This window comes from Canis aureus, chromosome 30 (assembly GCF_053574225.1).
Source record: "Canis aureus isolate CA01 chromosome 30, VMU_Caureus_v.1.0, whole genome shotgun sequence".
Classification (NCBI taxonomy): domain Eukaryota; kingdom Metazoa; phylum Chordata; class Mammalia; order Carnivora; family Canidae; genus Canis; species Canis aureus.
In genome coordinates this window covers 38,791,050-38,814,889 of record NC_135640.1, presented here as the reverse complement: position 1 = coordinate 38,814,889, position 23,840 = coordinate 38,791,050, and the positions used below count along the sequence as shown (strand labels likewise).

Sequence of the window (23,840 nt, the reverse complement as noted above, 5' to 3'; positions counted from 1 at the left end):
CCCCAGTTGTTAGGTTTTATGTCCCTGCCCTTTAGTGCAGTGGGACAGGACCTCTCAACCTTGCCACACTCACAGCACATAACTTCTTTCTGCCAAGTAAAACAAGCAAGCATTCCTACCTCCTTTTCAATGTTCAACTGGCAGAGAAATGCAAAGAGGCCAGCCTTAAATAGGGGAGAGGGAATAGTTAGACCAAAGCCCTGGGAACCTCCCAACTGCATGATCACCCCCCGACTCATGGAAGCATTGATTCAATGACATTCAGAATATCAGCAGAGATGTGAATGTCCATCACAAGCATAAACTAGAACCAGCAAGAGGCAAGTGGAAGCAGCAGGTCCATGTCTCTCACACCTGCAATACTGGAAGCATAACTGGGGAAATTTAAGGATTCGTGCTTTCAGACTCAGAAATATTTACTAAGATTTTGCTTTACATATGGCCCAGTGATGGGGGTACATCCTAAGATGCAAAAAGACTTTCATTTCATCTTAGTGCAGGAATCATACAGCAAACAAAGAACTCAAGCATTTTTCGTTATCTAAAAGAACTAGGGAAAAATAGGACACAGTGATGAGATGGTGAGTCAGGGGTCTTAGAGGGATGATGGGAGGGACCCTTCAGATGCCAGTCTGGGGAGACCACCATTGAGGAGAAAACCTGAGTTGTGGTCAGGAGCTGGCCTGCCAGGCCGAGTAAAGAGGAAGGAAAACCTCCTAAGGCCTGTTGAGGCAGAAGCATCACGGAATGCAGTGGGTGACAGGGAAAGGGGGAGGGGGAGAGCCAGAGAAAGAGCTGGCCAACCTCCTGGGCCAGCCTCATGAGTTTGCGCTTCATCCTGAGAATGTTGGGATGCTCCACCAGGGTTCAGCCTGATGATCACATCACACTGAAGCAACCACAGCTTCCAGAACGCAGCTTCTTTCATTTGTGATGAACTTCATCCAACAGTTGTTTACAAACATTAGGCAAATCTACTCAAATACATGCATCAGTCTCTAGTTCCAAAAGAGAGAGAGAGAGAGAGAGAGAGAGAGAGAGAGAGAGATTCATTTAGCATCTGCACAACATTCTCTATTAGTAAAAGATCTTTGGGATAATTTTTTCATTATTAAATATTCCTTCTAGAACCACATTATGAGGGACTAAGAAATCTTGTTTTTCATTTAGAAGTAGAAACAATGAACATCTGCCCCCCACCCCAGCAGATGACCCCCCGCAGAAGTCTTTCTGGGAACTTTCCAAAGCCCAACTCTCTGCTTGGGTCCTGCACCCCAGAGTTTATCATTGGTGCACACATGGGGCACCTGTGTCATCTCAGGCCCATGTGGTGGGTTCTCCACACTGTAGCATGGTGCATTTGCAGAGACAGTCTGTTTCCTCAACTGCAAATGGCATTGCTACTCTGTCCTAATGATGCTAGGACCATGTCCTCAGTGTGGGCGCTCTTCAGTTTTAAGAAGAGCATCTATGATATGTTGTTTGCACACTATCATGGCTGCATCACAGAAGCTATGTTTCTAGGCACATTTTTTCTTTGTTTAATTTTCCAGAGTTGCAGCAAAGATTCATTATGAGGATGGGAGAAATACCAATAATTGGCTATTTAGCTCTTCAACCAGAGGAAACAGATGCCTTGGTTGTGTCTACAGCTCTGTTTGCTTCCCTGTCTCTCCTGTGAATTAGGGTACACTTGAAATTGGGGCCTCTGTTGGTGTCTGTGTCTGTATTCCCCAACCCCTGGCTCTAGCCACAGGGTCTGACACACAGTAGGCACTCAGTAAATACACTTAAATATCAATCCACGCCAAGTTCTGAAATCACAGTAAAAGGAGTGGAAAAGAAAGAATGTTTAGCATTTTGGACAGGACTTGGGCAGTCCACTTGGCACCTCTCCTTGTTCTCCATTTTCTGCAACATCTCATAGGCTGGGTGTCTGGATGCCAGCTGATTAGAGGTTTGTAAGTATGTACACGGTCTCTCCCCAGGACACTTTTTGGAGACGTACCAATGAGATTGTCACAGGAGAACTTAAATCAAATTTCTTGTACAAAGGTATGAGGACAAATGAAGCAAACAATGTTAGACTTGACCTGGGTTCTTGGGTTGTATTTACCTGGAAGCCATTCCTTTGTCACCATACACCCACCTGGGCCAAGAGCATTACAAGAGCCCTTGATGAGAGCAGGCTAGACTGGGCATGAATACGATGCACACCTATCCTTACCAGCTCAATTCTTCAGCTCTTTTCTGCAGTGTGGGAACTCTCCAGGATCCAGTTTTATGATATTTAATGGTATTTTTTTGGTATTTAAAAAATACCAAATGGTATATGCTTTACGGTATTTTTTTTTCTGACAAATTGTCTAAATTTCTAGCCTTCCTGATCAATCTACTAAATCTCCACAATCCTCTTTCCAATAAGCACAATGTGTTCCAACTCTTACCAGGTGTTTGTCACTCAGGAATTACAGGCCAGGCCCTGAAATCTATTGAGCCCCCCAACATGTCACAACAACCGTACGGGTGGGTGAGGTGATAACCCCACTCTCAGAGATGAGGGAAATGGACACGTCTGGTGAGCTCACAGCCAGCAAGTAGTGGAACTGGGTCAAAGGCAGGCAACGTAACTCAACCACTCCATGTTGCTGTTAAGTGGAGATGATGCTTCTTAGAGGACATCTAGGGACGGAGCAGACTTTATATATATAAAGTTCATAACATGGACTGAAAAGTTTATAACATGGACTGACTTTTTTTTGTTGGGACTTTGAAAACAAATTCACATTCCATCACCCAGAATTGTATTCGACATCACACTGCAGGAAAATACCTGATGGAGGCGAGGAGTGTCCTGTGTACAATGAGCCCTTGATAAATGTTTGCTCCTTATGTGATGGGAATGTTCAGGCCCCACAGCATCATCACCACGTGAAGCTAAGGCCACAGCACCTACAAGATAGGACATCGAATGCCAGAGAATAAAAATAGATTAATACCCAGATCACAGTGCACATGACATGTTTTATAACCCTATTAGCCACAAAAATCCTTTCTTATTCTGAGTTCAGGATGATTAAAATAATTTGATTCAATGGGCAGAAAAGCTTAATTTAGGTTCAGACTCGGTGTTGAAAGGCCAAGAGTGATTTGTATCACTTACCTTGTAATTTGTTAGCTGTTTAGCAAGTGTGATGGCTCGTCACTCAGTTGTATATATATCAGAATGTTGGAGAGTCAAATAAAATGCTTTCCATGCAGGGGCAGTAAATCTCAACATTTATTTCCTTAGTAGATTACCTGGTAAGGACTACCAAGGAGGCTACCAATTGGAATCCAAGTCAAGTTTTTATTTTAGCTGCCATCTTAGGAGCTATCATACAGAAGAGTTCAACTCAGGTACAAAACAGCTCCCAAAACCTGATTATTAAAAAAATGTGTCAACCACCCCAATATTCTACCTACCGAGATAATTTTGCCTCTAGGATGCTTGCTTAGAGCAGAACAGAATTGCAGGATGTGGTTCAAGGAAAGTAATATCATGACCTATATTTCTAACATTATCAGGCCACTGGTAAAACTGTCCTCATCTAAAAAAAAGGATAATGAACAAAATTAACTTGAAAAGAGTTCTGGCTTTGAATAGAGGCTGATATGCACAACGTGACCATGAAATTTTCCACATTGGGGTGATCTCAGTGAGAAAGGGGTTACAGCTTTGCCCCACTGTGGGTGGGCAAGTCAGTGGGAGGAAACACAGGGGAGAAGTTGGATATTTGAAGAAATTGTGATCCTTGAAGTGGGAAGATCAAACTGATACCCACCCTCCACCCCTGCCCAAGCATCCATGCCAGGAGTAAATCTGATCCATAGTTGTAGTTGCAAGAAACATAAAGAATAAAAATGAGAACCTTGAAGAATTTTTTAAAATAAGAACCCTCAAATCTTATGTAAGGGACAGGGTCATTTTTGGGGGGAAAGCTTTATTAGCATTTAAATAACAAGCTCCAAAAAAAATAATAACAAGCTCCATTTATTGAAGCTCTATTTAGGAAGTCCATCATACCTGGAAGATATTTAGCCTCCTACCTGTGAGAATAGTTTTCTATCTCTTTGAGGACCTCTCTCCTAGCATTTCAGTGGAGAAACACAATTATCATTCACACCTTGCTGTCCAGAGGGGTTGGCACTCGAGCATAACACATTTACATTCTAATTAAGGCCAAAAAAATATATCTTCCGACAAAGTCTGCTGTGGAATTTGCAAGTAGGGATAAAATGTGTCTTAAAAATCAATGCCCCAAAGAATATGCACCAAGATGAAGCATTTTGATGACCCAGGAAATCTTAAAACATATCGATTTGGTTGCCATCTTAATGCTTCTCTACAGCATTGTAGAATGATGGATTAGGCTCAAAGTCCAATAACTAGAATTTGCAAAGAGGAAAATCCTCCATTTAAAAAGAAACTCATTTTGCCACTTTCAAATGATCCAACCTGGCATTAAAAAGGAGCCAGTGTCGTGGGACACTGTATTAGATACTTAGATATCCAGCGTGGTCAAGTGCTGGGCAATCTCTGAACCAATCCATGGAGTCTTGGGCTCCATTTTTACCACTTATCCTCTCTGAGTTTCCATTGCTTCATCCATAAAGTGACCCTGGGCTATCTGTATTCATCCAGGGGACTATGTGTACCAGAAATTATTGTAGACCCCATGAATGAACCCAAGGATGAACACTCTTGCCCTTACCCTTACCCTTTCCTTAGAGAGACTTCCAGGCCTACAGAAGCACATAAGTAAGTCATTGTCACAATGCCAAGGATTGGCCCTCTCAGTGTTGATCTTTTAATACCGCTTCATTAGTCCTGAGCCATAAATATAGACTGCAGTGTTTAGAAAGGGCCAGGCCACTTTGAAATATAACTGCCTAAAATTCCTTTTTGAGGAGCAGAGAATTCAATGGTGGATGAGCCCCTTCTAGGACCTTGTGTTGCCTTCAGCCTTGAGCCCGAGAAAAATCACTCCAGGTCACTGAGCCTCTCCCCTATTCCACAGAATTCCAGAAAAGACAGTTTTGTGATCCACTCCAGTGTCCAGCCAAAGAGCTGAACCAAGAACTCTGCCTACCCCATTGACCTGCTGCTTTTGGTTCCAGATTTAGAAAAAAATGAAACCCACCTGGCACCGGCCTCTATGTATGTAAATTTCTGTATTCTTGAGGACAGCAGACATATAAAATCCAGATATCATTAACTGTGTGTGCTCCGCATTGAATGACCTGTGTCTTTGACAAAGTTCAGACAATCCTACTGAAAAGATATGTTACCATATGCAAAGGACTAAGAGAGTCTTTAGACAAAAAAAAAAAAAATCATCCTTCTGGTCTAAGAACATACAATTTAGTTGATGAGTAAAACAGTCATACTCAAGGAAACGAGTAAATACAAAACCACCATAACACTTATTGTTTCCTACAACTGCTATAACAATATACCATAAACTACAGTGGCCTAACAGAATTTTAGTTCTGGAGCCCAGAAGTCCAAATTCAAGATATAAGCAGGGTCACATTCTTTCTGAAACCTGTAGAGAAGGATCCCTCCTCACTTCTTCCTAGTTTCTGGTGGTTGCTGCTGACGATCTTTGACATTCCTGGGCTTACACCTGCAGCACCTCAATCTCTACCTCCATTGGTCCAGGGCTGTCTTCCCTCTGTGTGTCTGTCTCCTGTTCTTATAAGAACACTAGTCACGTTAGATTGAAGGCCACCCTACTCCCATCTGACTTTATCATAACTAATGACATTTGCTGTGACCCTATTTCCAAGTAAGGTCACATTCTGAGGTACTCGGGGTTAGGATGTGGACATATCTTTGGAAGGGACATGATCTAACCCATAATAACACCTTAAGATAGGAGACCTATAAAAAAGAGGCCATGTTAGAGTATATTTGGCCAAGCATGGAAGATGGTGGTTATTCTCTGGAAGCTTAAGTGATATGCGTTGATTCACAGAAACATTTAAGGGCAAACGGCAAGGTTTGAGTCCATAATCCCTGAGTCCAAATCTAATGTTCTTTCTCTCACAGGACTTTTTTTTTTAATTATTTTATTTTATTTATTTATGATAGGCACAGTGAGAGAGAGAGGCAGAGACATAGGCAGAGGGAGAAGCAGGCTCCATGCACTGGGAGCCCGACGTGGGATTCGATCCCGGGTCTCCAGGATCACGCCCTGGGCCAAAGGCAGGCGCTAAACCGCTGCGCCACCCAGGGATCCCTCTCACAGGACTTTTTAAAATGCTTAAGTATCACATAAATATCTCAGGCCATAAGAGGAAGGAAATGAATGCTCTGGATAGGGGCACTCTGGGAAGGCTTCCTGGAAGTATGAGTCCTGCAGGATGGAGTCTTAGGACTGGGTGGAGAGAACCACTCTCAACACTTTGATCATAACTAGCCATACCCCTAGGGACTAAGACAAACATTATTCTTGGCTCTTCACAGATCCTACCACCAGGAGGAACGCAAAGGCAGGACCCACAGCAAGAAATCGGTATGCCAGCCAGTGGACCCTCAACAGACCCCACCCCACCATTTCAGCACACACCCTCACCACAGACTGGAGGCTGCCGACGCCCAGGGCTGCAGGATCAATGGACAAGGAGAGTGACAGCTACAGTGTCAGCCCTTCACAAGACACAGGTAGGGTCTGCACGCCTCCTCCTCAACCCTGGGGACAAGTGTGGCCCACAGATGGGCCTCAGAAGCTTCTACTCATGCTCCTTCAAGGTCACTTTCAAATTTTCAGGCATTTATCTAACAGGTACCAATATGATGATATCCAGGGCCCAATGATTTTTGTAAAGCAGAACTGAAAGGCATCTATTTTGCAGGTGTCCTGAATCTCATACTCATGCTCCTCTCTTGTTTTAGTTCCTACCCCGCTGAGAGAAACACAGATACTTCAAAATTTTTACCCACACGATTGCAGTAGTTCCTGATTATACTCTGAGGGCACATGACCCACTATCATCTCTGGGTTTAAGATGCTACACTTGAAATTTCATGACAAGGTCATAGCACCCTCTATAGGGAGCATAGGCTGATCCTTTTGACAATTAAACAGGAGTTGATTATAAGGTAAGTCATCTAGTCTGTGCCATCAACCACTTAGATTTCATTTCTGAGAGAAGACAGGGCCTATGAATAGCACCAGGTTGCCCCATCCCCCCACCTTAACTTTTGAAAAGAAATTATATCTGAATCTAATAGCTGTAGGAAATTTTAATACTCATTTTCTTTTGTTCTGGATGATATACTTTAAAAATAGTGTTCTAAAGGTGGAGTGTTACCCTGTACATTTATTTTTATGGCTGTTATTTCTCTTAGAAGAGTCTCAGAGTTCCACAGAGGTGATTCAAAACTTTTTAGTGTGTAAAATAGAGATTCCTCTGACCAAGATGCTTCTCCTTTTGTCCTGGCCACTCTCTGGGACCCATAAAGGATGGCAGTCACAAAAAGATAAGTCCGAAGGACCAGGGGCCATTCTTCCTACTGGCCAATTTCATGCAACGTTGCAGCTTCATTTCCAGCCGCTGTCACAACCTCATTGCCAAGCTAGGGCTGGAGGAGCTGAATGCAGAGCTCAAATCATTCGTGCCAATTAGAGTCTCTACGGAACAGACTGACTGACAAGTCAGAGCAGGGGGTAGACACTGCTGTCCATTTTCACTGTGTTCCCGATCATTTTAACTAAACACAGACTTCTTCAGCACTGCTGATTTACCAAAGTGTCCCAGGCTGTGAACAATTCAGCTGAAACAAAGTTCCCTGAGCCCACCTTACAGAGGTGCAGAAATAGGGCCCCATAGTGACAAAGGCAGTTCTCAGTCAAAGACCCAGGACCCCTGACGGGTTGCATAAGGATCTGGGAGAGACAGCCACAAGCCAGAGATGGCCATTCTCTGGGTGCATGCCCAAGGCAATCATTTATCCATCTTGTTCTCTTTCACACTGCAGATCGAGCGCGAAGCAGCATGGTCTCCACAGAAAGTGCCTCCTCCACTTACGAAGAACTGGCCAGGGCCTACGAGCACGCCAAGATGGAAGAGCAGCTGAGGCACGCCAAGTTCACCATCACAGAGTGCTTCATATCAGACACATCATCTGAACAGTTGACGGCAGGGACAAACGAGTACACAGACAGTCTGACCTCCAGCACCCCTTCAGAATCGGGGATCTGCAGGTTCACTGCATCTCCCCCCAAACCTCAGGATGGAGGTCGAGTGATGAACATGGCGGTTCCAAAGGCACACCGGCCAGGTGAGGAAAGCAATGCTTGGGCCACTGTTTAGGAGACTCGTCTTCCTGAGGCACACCCGTGCCCTAAGAAAGCCCATCCTGGTGTTTGGACTCGGTGCTCTGTTTACAGGTTGCTGTGTAATGAACCACTCTGGAGCTTATTGGTTCCCAACAGTGACAATCACTTAACTTATTTACAAATCTGAAATCTAGTCAAGGCTTAGTGAGGACAGCTCCTCTCTTCTCCAGCTGGGTCAGCTGAGGAGGCTCCCTTAGGTCTGGAGGAGCCTTCCCAGATGGCTCCCTCACCTGGCAGCTTGGCACTGGCCATGTCCTTCCCTGGGGTGGGTTTCTCCACCAGGTTCTTGGGCTTCTTCATATCATGGCAGTTTGGTTCTAAGCAAGCTTCCCAGCAGGCAAACAGAAATATCTGGTCTATTAAGAGTGGGCCTGGAAAGTGACACATCGCTTACTATATTCTGTTGTGCAATCGTCAAAGAGCCCAAGGAGCTCAGATTGGAGATGGAGACCCCAACACATGAGGAGAGGAGGCTCAAAGACAGGGGGCTTATGTTTTAAAGCTGCTGTACCGAGGGTTTTCCAAAGGAGAGAAGTCTTACTGGTGGGCCAGTGCTTGGGCCTTGGTTTCATTGAGCTACCCAAAGTGACAATGACTGGCTTGGGTTTGGTCAGCCACTGGTTTGGGCTTTGCCTTGAGCGTGTGAGAGTGGACTGGGTGTGTGGATGGCAGCTCTGGGTTTTAAGGCCTCAGGGCCTGGCAGATGGCATGCATTAGTGAAGAGGTTGCAGAGCAGGGAGATGATGCAGGATGAACAATTTAAGGGTTCAAAGACTATCTAGAGGGGAGAGACGCCAGCATGTTCCCACCAACTAATCCCAAGTGGAAATGGGGGGCCAGTATGAGCGACTTTCAAGAGAAGCCAGAAATCTTGGTTTTCTATGAAGACTCACAGTTTTCAAGTGTTGGGTCAGATATTTGCAAACCACTGTACAGGGCAAACAAACACTCTATATACTGAATCCGGCCATGGCGACGAGTGGTACTTCTCATGTGAAGAATCACTTCTTCTTCTTCTTCTTCACCCTTAAATAGCTGCCTGTAGACTTTCCTTTGCGGACCAGCCCCTCCATTCTTGTCGAATCCAGTTTTATTTCCTTTTTTCCCATTTTCCGAACCAGTATACTAGCCCTATTTCAAAAATTTATCTTCACTGTTAAATTACTGCAATTCCCTTGGGTTTTATGGCGTATAGCCCAGCTGAAATGAGCCTTATAAATGCATAAAAATATATAAAATAAGAATTGTCTATCCAGCAACTAATCTTCCAAACTGAGTCAAGACTCATGCCAGCATACAATAAAGAATGATGGCTTCATTTATTTTCATTCTGTCTACCTCCTCGGGGAGAAGATGAGCTGTTATTTGTGGGTGTTTTTATTTCAAGCATTTCTTGTTGGCATTTATTTGCAAAGCGAATGCAGAAAAACATAGGATCACAACATAAGCTCTTTGTGGCTGTTAAGCCTGAGAGGGAGGAAGATGGGAAAGGAGAAAATGTGCCTCTGGGCATGTTGTTTAACCTTGCTGAAGCCTTCAGGTGCCCCATCTTTGAAATGGACGTGACATTGGTATAAGATGTGTGTAGCATAATTTGGGTGAAGTGGTTAGCAGTTGCTTCTGTCGTTGCCTTGTTGACGCTGTTGTTGGGATTCTCATAGTGACTCCAATGTGGTCTCCAGATGAGCGCTGGCTCCTCTCCTTCCCTCTTTTATTTCCCTTCAGTGGCCATGGACCCCCCCCCCCCAGGAAGCATCTGCCTCTTTGCATATCACCTAGTTAAGTACGCCATGCTTCCATTGGCAACCATCTTCCCTTGCATACAGGAGTTCCTGGTGAAGTAATGGTCCTATTTATGGAAGCTTTGAATTAATTAAAGGCTTGAGTTTCTTTCTGATGTCTTGTTGTTCCTATTGTTAGGCTCGTATTAAAAAAAAAAGTTTGAACTTTTGTTATGACATCGTTGACATCGTTGCCTGCATCCATCAGAACAACTGAAAGATCACAACTAAGTGAAGTAGTATAGTCTTAAAATGCTATTAAGACTAAAATGATTAAAAAAAAAGACTAAAATGATTTTATGACTTTAGGTATGAGTAACTTTTTAAATCAACACAAGTCCTAATGCATATAAACTTTGTTTTGTCCACCCTGGATGGCTGCATTATTATTATTGAATATTTGATATGCTTTTAGGAAAACCTTTCTCTTGTCCCTTTATAATGAAACTAAATTCAAGACCAGGCACAAAAACCAAGGTGACAATTTAGTATTTTGCTGACTGGAGGCTGCGTCAAAATCATCAGTTCCTGGGGCTGTGCTTTCAAACCTCATTCTTACCTGTGTCGCGTAGCTCTAGAGGGCGTCGGTCAATCAATGTGTGTCTCCATGAAGTCTTCCAAGTCTCTGTACATATTTCTCCTTACAATCGGGTCTTCTTGTTTGATGGTCTTTCCTCCACTTGTGATCCAAACCTTTTAAACACTCCATAGATCAAGTCAGGATCCAGTTAAACCAACTAGGCCAGATCCTGGCTCCAGGAAGATAGAAAATATGTCTTCATTGCCTTCATACTTCTCTCCTAGTGTCTAACAGATAACTGGCAGCACAGTAAGTGCTCAAGAAATATTTTAAATGATTTAGTGAATGAATATATGCTCCTACCATTGTGTCTGACACATATAGTAGGTGCTTAATAAATATATTGAATGAATGTACATATCATAGCTGTGATAATGATAAGACTGACCAATTGGTTAAAATATTACTATTATTAGAAGTTGTCAGTAAAACATAAGAGAACACTTAAGTCTACCCCATCTTCCAGCAGTGATTCATTTTCTATTCTTGCTCTCAACAAATCAAAAAGCAATCTCTTCCACAGATAAAGGGGAGCTCCTCATGAACTGTAATGGCTCGCACGTAAGGCAAACATCAGAATCTCGCTTTAGATGTTTAATAATACTTGACTTTTGAATGTACTGAATTTTTAGGGCTTTTTGATTTTAAATAAAATGCCAGTTGTGCTACGGTTTTATTTTCTCCAATAAGGGATGTTTATTTCCATCTTTAGAAACAAATGACAAACCAAACAAATAAAACTCTATCTTCCTCTGAGAAATAGAGGGAAGATTTAACAACTTCTTTCCCTCTTGGTCAAAGCAATTTCCAATACTTTGATTACAATACCTGTTCTTGGATTCAGGTAGCATTCTGAACTGATTTTTAACCTTCTCGGACTGTTGCTCCTCCTTTATTCATGAGTTTATCCTATGCAATCAAGAAATGTTTTCGCACAAAGCTACTTAAAACTTCACATATGCAGCCTAGTGCATCCTGGCCCCATGAAGAGTAGGAGAAGGGTCAGCCCCTTTAGATTCCTGCACTCACACTCTGGGACACCAGCCTTAAATACACACACATCAGCCTGTCTCGTGATGAACACACTTGAAGTTTTCCAGCTGGCAATGGTCACTGCCTACTGTCATCTTGTTGGTTCTCTGAACAATCAGCTACATAAAGCAGTTTTTGGCTTTCGGATCCATTCATGCCATCCCTCGTGCCCTCCTGGATGTGAGCATTTAACCAAAGAGAAGAGCGTGGAGTGAGAGGTGCTTACCTGAAGGACCTGCTGACCTCTGCTCTGGTGGTGCCCTCAAGTGAAGTCTGTTCTTCCTGTTCTCAGCTATCACTCTGAACATACTGCTTCCCCTGAAGCCCATGTGGTTTTCATGCTGGCTCTTGAATCAGAATTAGACTCTGGAGGTTTTCACTGTCCAGAATCCCCCTCCACAGCTGTGTTCTACTTGCATCTCCCTCACCACCTGAGGACATGAGTTCTGTTCCCAGCAGGTCACCTGACATAGACTCTCTCCTCCTGACCCAAGGCACCACACTTGGTTCCTCTCAAGCAGTTCTGTGTCCTTCTTCCCCTCACTTCTTAGGGTCGGTGATGGGGGCCACATGCCTCAGGTTTGCATCCTTCTCCTCTTTTTTGCACTCATTACAATTAGATTTTGAAATTTCTATCATGAGTGTTATTCTAAGAGCTATAGAAAGTGTCTCCTTTGAAGCACAAGTATCTTTGATACTTCCATATGCACAAGAACATGTGTACACCATGCACACGTACACACACATGCACACTGAGTTTCTCTGGCCTCCATCCTTCTAGAGATGCTCCTGATTCTTCCCTCCCAGCCTCCCAGCCTCCCAGCCTCCCAGCTTGCTTTCTTTTTTTTTTTTAATTTATTTTTTATTGGTGTTCAATTTACTAACATACAGAATAACCCCCAGTGTCCGTCACCCATTCACTCCCACCCCCCACCCTCCTCCCCTTCCACCACCCCTAGTACGTTTCCCAGAGTTAGCAGTCTTGCTTTCTAATATCAGCATGTCTTTTTTGAGATCCCACTCCCATTGTATCTCACAGCTAGAGATACAATGGTAGATGAGACCCACAAAGACCCCATCTTAAGGGAGTTTATATTCCTGATGGGAGAAAATAAGCAAATAACACAGTTTCAGATTATGGTAAGTTCTGGGAAGAGAAGTAATTGGAGAAGGTGATCAAGTCTGGCAGAGATTGGGAGTTGGGGAGAATGGTCAAGGAAAGCCTCTTGAAGCAATGAGATGTGGGCTGAGATCTAAGTGGTAGATGGGGTAGAAAGCCTGGTAGACATCCTAAAGGCACAGTGGTGTGGGGAGAGGGGAGAGCAAAGTCAGGAGATTGGAATCAGCCTCACATTCACCACATGGAGCAAGAGCTCACTCTGAACTGACTAACTTTCAAATATTCCCATAGTAATTAAAGTTAGAGAGGTACCTGGGTGGCTCAGTGGATTAAGCATCTGCCTTCAGCTCAGGTCATGATCCCAGGGTCCTGGGATGGAGCCCTGTGTTAGATTCCCTGCTCAGTGAGGAGTCTGCTCTTCCCTCTCCCTCTGCCTCACCCCTGCCCACTCATGCACACTTGCTCTCTCTCTCTCTCTCAAATAAATGAATGAAATCTTTGGGAAAAATCAATAAATAAAGTTTGAAGGACCCAGAGGCCATTAACAGCACCTCCACATATTGCTATGCACCTGCCCTGAGTAAACCTAAAGATTTCACCATGCTTGTCCTGGCTCACTGCTCGGAAACTGATCTCTTTGACATACATTTGTGATTTCATCTTCTTAAAGACCGTCTTGTTATTTTATCTGATCTCTCTAGGACACATGAAGTGGATGGTAGGACTTATTACAAAGAGTCCCAAACTTGGAATTCAAAGCCCACTTGACTTTTGCACCAACTTCCTCTCCTTTCTGTCTCTGACAGTGACTTTCTGTCATTGATTCCAGGTGCCTGAGTCTTCTTACCTTTCCAAGTGTTCTTAAGGATTTTTCAAAGATGCTGCTGTTATGTGTGTCCCCCAATTCCTAAGTGCATTCTTTTGCTCTGACTGCCTTTTCTCTGACTCCTATCCCCTTAACTCACTGTTTTCCTTGGTTGGCTTATTGGACTTCAGCTTTAGTTGCTGGGGAGCTCATGGGTGGTACAAGGTAGGGAAGAGGTCTGTGCCTGATAACTTGTAAGGGAGCAGTAGGAAGCCCACCTGTGTCCTGTTGAGTGGCCAGAAGGAAGTTTCTAGATTCCAGTGCAAAGGGTGATGAGCAAAAAGGCTCATCATAGTGAAAGTTCACTGCATCTCCAGAAAGACCCTGTGAAAACACAAATCTATTGCACTCACTTATTTAACCCATAGTTATTGAATATCTTCTCTGTAAAAAAAAAAAAAATACCAGGTATTATCCTAAGACTTAAAACTGTTAATATATTAAACCAACACTTCCCATAGGCTCCTTAATTCATCAGAATACCATGTAGTATCATAAACGGCACTAAAGACACAAGACAGATAAATGAGGAAATCCAGGAAACAAGGCAAAAAAAAAAATCCAGCTCTGGAAGACAGAGGCCTCCCCAACACACACACAAACCCCAGTAAGATGTCATGAAGCCATGACCAACCCGACGGTGCTAGGAATATGCAAAAAGGTAAAAAGACAGCAAAGACCATCATATTTCAATGGGGTCCTGTGTGAACACAGCTGGCACCAACTTCTAATGCATCCTATATCCCAAACTGGGAACCAACAAACTTTAAATTCAAGTGGTGTAGTTGACGCTCTCATGTTGAAATCCCTTGTGAAGATGCCCACTGCTCAGGATAGAGACTCATAGGGCTTCAAGAAGCCAGCCCTGTCTCCTTACTGGTCATGACCCTTGCTCTCTGGGTTCCTAAAGTCCACAAATGTATATTCCTTCTGCCTAGAATCTTCTCGTTTCCAGATTAACTAAGTCCTTCTACGAGATGAGTCAAGATGCACAGGGTTGTTGAGAAAGGTCTGCCAGCCCCACAAGGGAACAGGTACAGGCACCCAACCACACTTCCTCCTCAGTGGTCCCCAGTGTGTGTGTCCTTGTCAGTCTTATGTGGGAGCTGGAGGTTCTTTGAGCCTCATGGACCTTTCCTCACTGAGTGCTCCAAATGCCTTGCCAAGTGATTCCACCCTGGCCTAAGTGCTGGGTTTTCCAATCCTGTTTCTCACACAGAACTATTTTATTTCAGAAGAATTGTGAGCAGCAACAAACTCAAAGCCCCACTTCATACCTCAGTGTAGTTGCTAAAGTTCACCAGTGAGTAGGAGGATGACAATATTGATGCGCTCTTAAAAATGCATGAAGCCTCCTAAGTACAAGCCAAGAATGGTAATAGAATCCGCATACACAGACCTCTGGTATCAATCTCACATTATTTATTTAGGGGTTTTCCTGGTGGCCATTTGGGAGTGAAGATTCATTTACCAAAAGAGGTTCATTTACAAGGTTTCATTACCTTGCTTCAGCATTAATATTAAACTAAAAAAGTGTTAGATCTCATTTGCCTCCAGAATGGGCAGACTCTATACTCTCGCTTTGTAACTAGCTCTTTGATGCTGTAACCATCATTACAAGTCTGATCTGTGTGGTTCTTATTGAAATTGCTAGAAGTCAAGGTAAGCATCCTTTGCTTCTTACCTTTGCATCAATACCCAGCTCCATCCAAGCATAGATGTGAAGCCTTATTAGAAATTGATGAAAGTTCCTTTTTATATGGCCCCAGAGGAGAGCTAATCCCCAGGGACTCTGATTAGCTTTCTCTCCAGGACTTTGTTGTGAAAGCATATGCACGGTTTCACAGGTGCTAATGAAGTATTACATAAGAGGGGGAAGAAGGCTATTACAATATGCCTCAGAATTTTAGGCTCCTAAAAATGCATTCGTTTCATACTTATCCTCAAATTCCTAATACATTGTGCTCCTCCAGTTTTCACAGGTGAGATGGTAAAGAGCATAAGAAAGACTCTTTCAAACTTGAAGATGCCCTTAGAAATAACCTTGCCCCCTTCACTTGATAAAGATGCAAAATTTGAAGGGGTCACAGAACCATTTAGAGGTAAAAGCAGAATTTTTTCAGGAAGCCTAGAAGACTCTAACTCATGCTCTTACCCCATCCTAAGCTCCAACCTCATCAGACCAACTTGGAAGAAGACCTTATGACCACTGCTCCATGGGATACATCTTTCACATTCTCCCAGGATCTGAGGTCATAACTCCTGGTGGACTAGAAGAAGCTGGGCAATAGTTTCTTGTTCCTTAAAGTAGAATAAAGGCCCACTTGGAATAGTGAACATTGGCCCCTTTAAGCTATGGTTTCTCAGTAGCAACACAATGAGCATTGAAGGATTGGAGGCAGGGGAGGAGGGTCTGTGGGGTTCTGTGTTTAATAGGATGTTGGGCAGCATCCTTAGCCTGTGTCCAGTAAAGGCTACTGGTGGCTACTGAGCAGCTACCCTCCAACTGTAACACCTGAATAGTCTTTAGACATTGACACATGCCTCCTGGGGGCGGAATCACTCTTTGCTGAGAACTACTACTAAACTCTAGATGCTTCCTCCCCAAGGGTGTGCACACCAAATGGCAGGAAGCATCGTCTGAGAATAGATTCATGGATGCACATCTATTATAGATTTTCTGAATGGATGCATTCTTGCTCTTTTTTAATATCGATTTTTGCCATCCTTCTTCGAGCCTAAAGTGCATTCAAACTTTGTGTGCTTCTGAGTATACTGAGAAAGTTCGGGAAACTTTGCTTTCCTAATAGGAAGGTGCATCTCCTGCAGGAGGTGCTCTTACTAGAGCAGTTTTGACACAGTTGGGCCAACCATGGCTTGCAGGTCCCTGTTGGTGAGGATGGCAAGCTTTGAGCACCCACCTGCTGGTGGATGTCTGCTGGTGGATCAGGGAGTCTGGGGGCGAGGAATTGTGAGGGCACCAGTGAGCAAGGTGGTTAGGGACAGATGGAGAAACTGATGACACTTGTTTAGTGTGAACTTTCAGAGATACTAGGGGCACCAAAGTCCCAGGGGCGGTGACAGGAAAATAAGGAATGGGCCGTGATTTCAATAATATTGAATAATGACCTTCCATGGTGCCTCCAGGTGGGAGTCACAGGGGAGGGCCAGCCTGTGATCTGGGGGCTGCAGGCTGAGGAGGCAAAGAGGGAGAAATACTCAGGACTCAGAGACCACGGGGGTGGTGGCCAGGTAAGGGGACAGGGCCATATCCTTACTCATGATCCACACCCTGGGGGTCCCGTGGCAGTATCCTCCCCACACTCCTCTGCTGAGTCCTATCTGCTTTTCTCTCTTTATGACTCTTTGTTTCCCATTTTCATGGGAGATTTCCTCCCTCTTTCAACCTCGCCCCCAGTCCTATGTCTTGTGTTGCTTCCCTCCGCTTCCCCGTGTAGGTGTTTCCATCTCTCTCATCTCCCCTCTGTCTCTGTCTCTCCATCATACTCTGTCTCTCTCTCTGTCTCATCTCTGTCTCTTTCTGTGTCTCTCAGATCTGTCTCTCATCTCTCTATCCCTCTCTGTTTCTCTCTCTCTCATCTCTTTATCTCTGTTTCCCTCCATCTCTCTCATCTCTGTCTCTCCCATTTCTGTCTTTGTGTGTGTCTCACAGCTGTCTCTTTCAGTCTCTGTCTTTATCTCTTTCTCTGTCTCTCTGTCTCTCCATCTCTCTATGTCTTTCCACCTCTCCCCATTTCTCTCTGTCTCTGACATCTCTTTCTCTGTCTCTGTGTCTCTCTCTGTCTCTCTAATCTCTCTTGTCTCCCTGTCCATCTCTCTGCCCTTCTCAGCCCCATTCCCACTCGCCCCTCCCTGACCACCCATCTCAGCCCCTCTGCCTCGGGTTTAGTCCAGCACCTCAGCCCCTAAGCTCAGCTTCTCAGAGCCCCTTCTTCCTGTGGGTGTCTCAGCCCCTCCACCCTCGCCCTCACCCCATGTTTCTGACTCAAGGCCTCAGGGGCAGAGCACAGCGGGTGACTGTTCATGACACACAATTGTGTGAATAAGCACCACAAGAATCAGCAAGTGGAGTGTGCCCCTAAGGCCTATCAGGACTCTTAGCCCCTTGTCACCATGTTTCACTCATGCTGGATTTGGGAAAGTAGCTAATGGGTTTAGCTAACTAGGAAAGTGCTAGAAATGTGAGAAATAAGGTAAGCAGAGCAAAAGGAAGGCATGGAAGGGAGTCCCCAGATCCTTTCCCTTCCAGCATCTGAATGTGAGCCCAGGTCCTCCTGACACCTGTGCCTTTCTCCTGCGCACCTTGTCTTCTCCTTGTGGGGTCTGCTTCTCCCCCAACCTGTGGGTTTTCCTTCCGTCTGTCTTTGTGTCACACACACACACACATAAATGTACACACATACACATAAACACATATACACAAACACATGTGCACATGCACACACACATATACACACATGAACAAATATAAATATATGTGCACACACAGACATTTACACGCACATATGCACAAATACATGTGCACACATGCACACAGACACACATACACACATGAACAAATACACATACACAGGGACATATGAATATACTCGCACACACACATACCACACTCTCCTTGACATCATGCCCTGGTTGCTGCCTGTCATCTCCTCACCCCCTCTCCAACCCACACTGTCTGTTTCATCTCTTTCCTCCACCTTGTATTCCACAGAGGAGAGAGTCAGCAGAAGGAAAACAAAACAAGGAGAAAGACAGAAAGGGCAGAGGTAACGCAGAGTAAAGCAAAAAGAGGGAACCTAAATGATTAAATCCTTGCTGGAATTGGAGGTGAACTCCACTGTAACTGGTTTTACTGGAAATGCACTAAGGCCAGGTTTTGGCTCTGCCCATATTTGTGGCAATGGTGGGTTTACGCACAAGGAGACCAAGGCCGTGTGTGCCGACAGAGGTGACCGTAGAGCTCAAAGTGAAAAAGATCCTTGAATGACTCCTGGATCACTGCTACTTTCTCACACATGGGATAACTCCAGGGGTTCCTGGTGGATTAGCTTCAGGGCATGTTGCTCCACAGAGCATGGAGAGGGTTAGGTGGCCAGGGGTGGGTCGGCTGGGGAGGGCTGGACTATGAGGAACCAAGAGACCTGCTCCCTGTGGAGACAGAGGCCTTCATAGAGGCTTCCGCTCCCTTGTGAGGGAGACCCCAGGAAAGCCAGCCTCCCTGAGCGGGGGCTTTGAGAGCCAGCTGGACAGGTGTGTGCTTTCCCAGAGAGCAGGGGAACTGGGGGAAGAGGTGTTGCCTTGGTCTCTGTAAGGAGGAAAGGTGGGTGACGGGTCAGAGCACAGGGTGGGAACACCGCAAACCACAACTATGTCGGCTGCTGTTACTGGTCTCTAAAGAGAAATTCCCTCCTTTCCTGTAATTGGTATAAGCAGAGACTGTTCCCAGACAGTAGGAGTATTCAGAGAGGCTTCACATGAAGTACCCAGGGCATCCCAGCCAAGAAGAAAGGACATCTGTGTGAGTGTCCTGTGGCTGGCATAACAAAGTACCTCAAACTGGGTGCTCAAAACAACACGAATTTATTCTCACAGTTCTAAGGGAAGAATTCCAAAATCCAGTGTCAACAGGGCTGTGGTCCTTCCAGGAACTCTAGGAAACAATCCCTTCCATGCCTCCTCCAGCTCCATCCTTTTGTGGATGCATTTTGTGGCTTGTGGCTGCATCTCTCCATCCTCACATGGCTTCTCCCCTCTGCTCTGTCTCCAGCCTCCTTCTCTCTTTTCCTATAAGGACACCTGCTACCTTGAGTCCTAATGATTTCGTCTCAAGATCCTTAATTATTTCTCCAACTAAGGTCATGTTCACAGGTCCTGAGGGTTGAGACACAGACGTATCTTTTGGAAGGGGTGGACTGTAATCAACCCACCGAAGATAGAAACCAATGTAGAAAGAAGAGTTCCCGGCTCATTCCCCTGGCTGGTCCAGCTCCTAACAACGGACCTTCTGAGAAGGGAGGTGTCTGACAGTAAACATTTCACATGCATTACCTAATTAAATCCTCACTTCAACTCTATGTGGTAGATTCTAGTATTATTTCCATTTTTATGAGTGAGGAGATTGAGCCTAGATTAAAGGCAGGCAATGCCTTCCAGACCTCTACTCCTAATCCCCACCAGTAGAATCCTTGTTTAGGTTCTCCGTGGGAATAGGCAGATGGAAGGCGGGAGGCTGAGAAAAGCAGCTGTGCCAACATCCAGACTGTCACCACGGTTTCCATTCCTCTTCTTTCTCGCTGGAGTAATAAGCACACAAGTTGCCTTGGATCTGTAGGCATCTGAAGAACATAGAAAATGCATGGATGATTAGATAGCCCAGTTTCCCAAGTGGTACTTGGATCAGCACATGGGGTGGGATTTTAATGGACATAAAGTGCCTTTAATAAACCAAGTTCACCACCGATTACTCTGGTGCTTTCTTCCACATAAGTGCATGAATTATTAAGAGGACACATTTGCAGCATTCACACTGTCAAAAGGGCTAATTAGAGCATCATGCAACTTAATTCAGCTTTGCCTGAAAAACTGGATCGCCCGGAGACATTGGGTATTCAGAGATAGTTGGCAGACCTGCAGTATGCAAGTGCAAGTAGCCCTGCTATATGAAGATGTGGGCGCTGGACTGTTTCCGTTATTAAGGATTTTCCATTTTCACCCACCTTTCTCAGCTACCCTCACCCTCCTGATCACTAAATCTAATGTGAGAGCCCCTGCAGGCAGAGGGCAGCTATCATGGGTTTTGTCTTTTGATTTCAAACACATTTGTTCCTCCTAATCTAGGACCTGAGCATCCTGTAATCCAGCTGGGACCAAAAGGCTATAGATTTTTGAAGGCTTAATAAGCCCTGCTCATTCAGTGGGGAGTTGCTGGGATAGAGACTCATTCCCAAATCTGTTACAACACATTACAAATATGTCAAGTTTCAAGATTTAGTTGGGTCTCAGAAACAGCATGAGGCACTCTTGACCTACATTTTAAAATAACCTTAGAGGTAAATGAATTCCACGTTTTCTCGGGTATGTGAAAAAGAAAAAAAAATTAAAGACTAATAGCCATGTGAGTAAATAAAAGAGCAAATTAATATAATTTGCTTATTAAAGTTTTTAGAATAAGGTCAGGTCATCACTTTTAGGAACCTGGATATATAAAAATCCACACATCCTTCCCTGTCACCCTCCCACTATCCTCCAATCGGAAACCATGATCCTTGGGCCCCTTTTTAGGCCTCACCATTACATTCCTTCTGACATTCTGTGGATGTCTTCTGAGCTCAGGCCATCACCGTGCCTCCCCCAACCAGCACATCCTCCTTCCTGGTCTCTTGGCTTGAGGACGGCACACCCGCAGCCCATTTCTTAGCCAGAGCTGTCCACCCAGGAGTTACAAGTGAGCCAAAATAGTGACTTCCTCAATCCCCAGATGGCTGGGAAGAGCCCCCTGCATTCACCCAGCTTGCTGCTACACAAACGCTCCCTTGTCTGCATGTGTCTTGGGGTGGAGAAGACTGGAAGCACTGAGCTAGCCAATGAGCTTGACCCTTGCTTCCTTGGCATCCTTGCCTTCCTCCTCGAGCCCTATGCTCCCCTGAGCACTTCCGATCACATACGGGGTCTGGTCCATCACCCTTTATACCTGGGGGTGCACTGTTGCCTTTGATGTATGCTTTTCTTTCCATTGTGAGGTTTTGAAGGATCTTGTTACTGCTCTTTCTCTGGCTGAAGTATGACCCTTAAAAGCCTAAGTTAATGTGCTGTAGGAAAGCCAGCTCATCTTATGCCTGGTGGGACGGGTGTGAGGAGGGTTCCACCTGCCTTTGCGGTGAGCTCTGACAAGGGGTCTCACAAAGCACAGCCAGGTACAGTGACATCTCCAGCTCTGAACCCCAAAGGGCACTCGGCTCCTGCTGAGCAAGTGAGGAAGCCAACTAACTGCTCTGTGTTTCTTTGCAGGTGACCTCATACATTTGCCTCCATACCTTAGAATGGACTTTTTGTTAAACCGAAGCGGTGCAGGCACCAGCAGGGACCTGAGTTTAGGGCAAGCGTGCTTGGAACCTCAGAAAAGTCGGACCCTGAAGCGCCCCACGGTCCTTGAGCCAATCCCCATGGAGGCCTCCTCCTCCACGTCCTCCACAAGAGAGGGACAGCAGTGGCAGCAAGGGACTGTGGCCACATTACCTCAGCGAGAGGGAGCAGAGCTGGGACAGGCAGCTAAGATGAGCAGCTCCCAAGAATCCCTGCTCGACTCTCGGGGCCATTTGAAAGGAAACAATCCCTACGCAAAATCCTACACCCTGGTATAACAAACAGCATGACTGGACAGCAGTTGTAAATACAATTTAAAAAATTCAATCAAAGCTACCTTTTTTTTACGGAATTCCAATATTTATAATTAAAGAAAATTGCCAAAATATATTAAAAAAAAAGAGAAAATACTGAAACCACAGACAGTGCAAAGACTCTCCTGCTTTTTTTCTGTCTGAGTGTGAGCTCCATCTGCCTGGGCATCTGATTTTTTGGGAAAGAAGTCCAGTTTTATGATCTTCACAGGTTATTGCATTTTTACTGATTTTCTACAAAGTGCATGGGGGACTAACTAAACCTTCTGACTGGAAGTTCTATCACACAAGATTTAAGAACGAAAATGGGGAAAAAATCACCCTCTTTGTGAATTTAAAAGGAACATTGATTTGGGGGCAGGGGGGAGACTTTAGTCATGTTTGCACACCTTTCTTTCCCATTAGAAACTGGGTCCTCAATTTGACCTCCTTCTGTTGTGAATTAGGATGAGTGCCGTCAGTGAAGGGGTGGGGGGGGAATCAATTTGATTTTCTTTTCTGTTTATTTTTTAATTTAATGAGACACTCTTTGCATTTTGTCTAAGCGAAATAAAAAAGAAAAGGTGGTCTGCCTTTATTTCGATGTCTACCTCTCTCGTCTCCCACTGATTGCTGGGTCCTCCTTCCTCTCGATGCTTGTGTTTGCAAACACGAGGGCTGAACCCAGAGCCCAGTTGAATAAACCAGAGAGGACACCAACACTCCAAGCTCCTCAGGAATGGCTGGGAAGAGCACAGATGATGCAGCTGGTCGTGACCATAACCAGGGGCTGGCCAGGTACTCGAAGCCTCCCAGATGTTCTGCTCCTTCCTTGCCTCTCCACAGCACCTCACTCTCTAGCTAGACCAGGGGTCAGCAAACCATGGCCCATGAGCCAAATCCAGCCCACTCGCTGCTTTTATAAATAATATTTTATTGGAAAACAGCCATGTGCACCATTTGCATTTTGCCTATGGCTATTCCGTGCTATGACAACAGAGTTGAATAGTTACAACCGAAATGGTATGGCCTGCAAAGCAGAAAATATTTACCATCTGGCCCGATACAGAAAAAGTTTGCAGACCCCTACTCTAGAGTCTCACAGTTAGCATCAGCTTTCTGGAGAAAAGAAGAGAGGACCAGGGAATTCCATGCCTCTTACCCTCTAAGACCTGTCCTGTCACTGCCATGACTGGTATCTAAATTTGCAATAGACCATCTTAGTATATGTTGCCTCTGGTTCACTTCTCTGTACCAGGAGGGAAACCAGCCAACAGTAAGTGATGTTCCTCTGAAATCTAAATTTTTCTTCTTCTTTCAAGTTTAAATTATTTATCATGTGGCTTATCCTAACAGAGAACGTACTCTTAAGTACCCTGGACTGCATTCTTCTGCCCCATGACCTTTACACAGTGTGTTTTAGAAAGACCACATCATCCTCCCATGGCACCTGCACCCCATTGCAGACTTTCTTAGGTCTCCACCACAGAAGTTTGAAATTCACCAGAAAATTTGATCAAATGCCCATAGCAGCTCAGTGGCCCAGGTAACAGACTACCCGAGTACTTTCCTCTCTCTTAATATTCTCTACAGGCTCCCATTTAAGTCACCAGCATAGACGGGTGCCAGTTATTACCATATGGGAACATGTTCAGAAACGTATTTCCTGTTCTCCCCTC

At 44.8% G+C, this 23,840-nt stretch overlaps 1 protein-coding gene and 2 long non-coding RNA genes across 4 annotated transcripts in view; 1 reads left to right on the top strand and 2 right to left on the bottom strand.

Annotated features, from left to right (window-relative positions):
• Positions 1-22,759, top strand: part of DSCAM (DS cell adhesion molecule) — a 732,790-nt gene extending 710,031 nt beyond the window's left edge. Inside the window, exons 31-33 of the mRNA XM_077879265.1 lie at positions 6,512-6,709; positions 8,027-8,329; positions 21,794-22,759. Of these exons, the coding sequence (XP_077735391.1) occupies positions 6,512-6,709; positions 8,027-8,329; positions 21,794-22,146 (854 nt within the window). The 3' untranslated portion in view covers positions 22,147-22,759. The remainder of the gene's footprint in view (positions 1-6,511; positions 6,710-8,026; positions 8,330-21,793) is intronic.
• LOC144301989 (uncharacterized) lies at positions 524-6,765 on the bottom strand. The gene is made up of 3 exons (XR_013368915.1): positions 3,466-6,765; positions 2,834-2,952; positions 524-998 (listed from the first exon to the last, which is right to left on the bottom strand). It is a non-coding gene; the product is annotated as an uncharacterized LOC144301989 (long non-coding RNA).
• The window catches only part of LOC144301986 (uncharacterized), a 34,051-nt gene continuing 29,327 nt past the window's right edge, over positions 19,117-23,840 (bottom strand). The window contains exon 4 of one of the 2 annotated variants that reach the window (XR_013368910.1): positions 19,117-20,121. This is a non-coding gene — a long non-coding RNA (uncharacterized LOC144301986). The remainder of the gene's footprint in view (positions 20,122-23,840) is intronic. The other variant, XR_013368909.1, reaches the window with a different exon arrangement.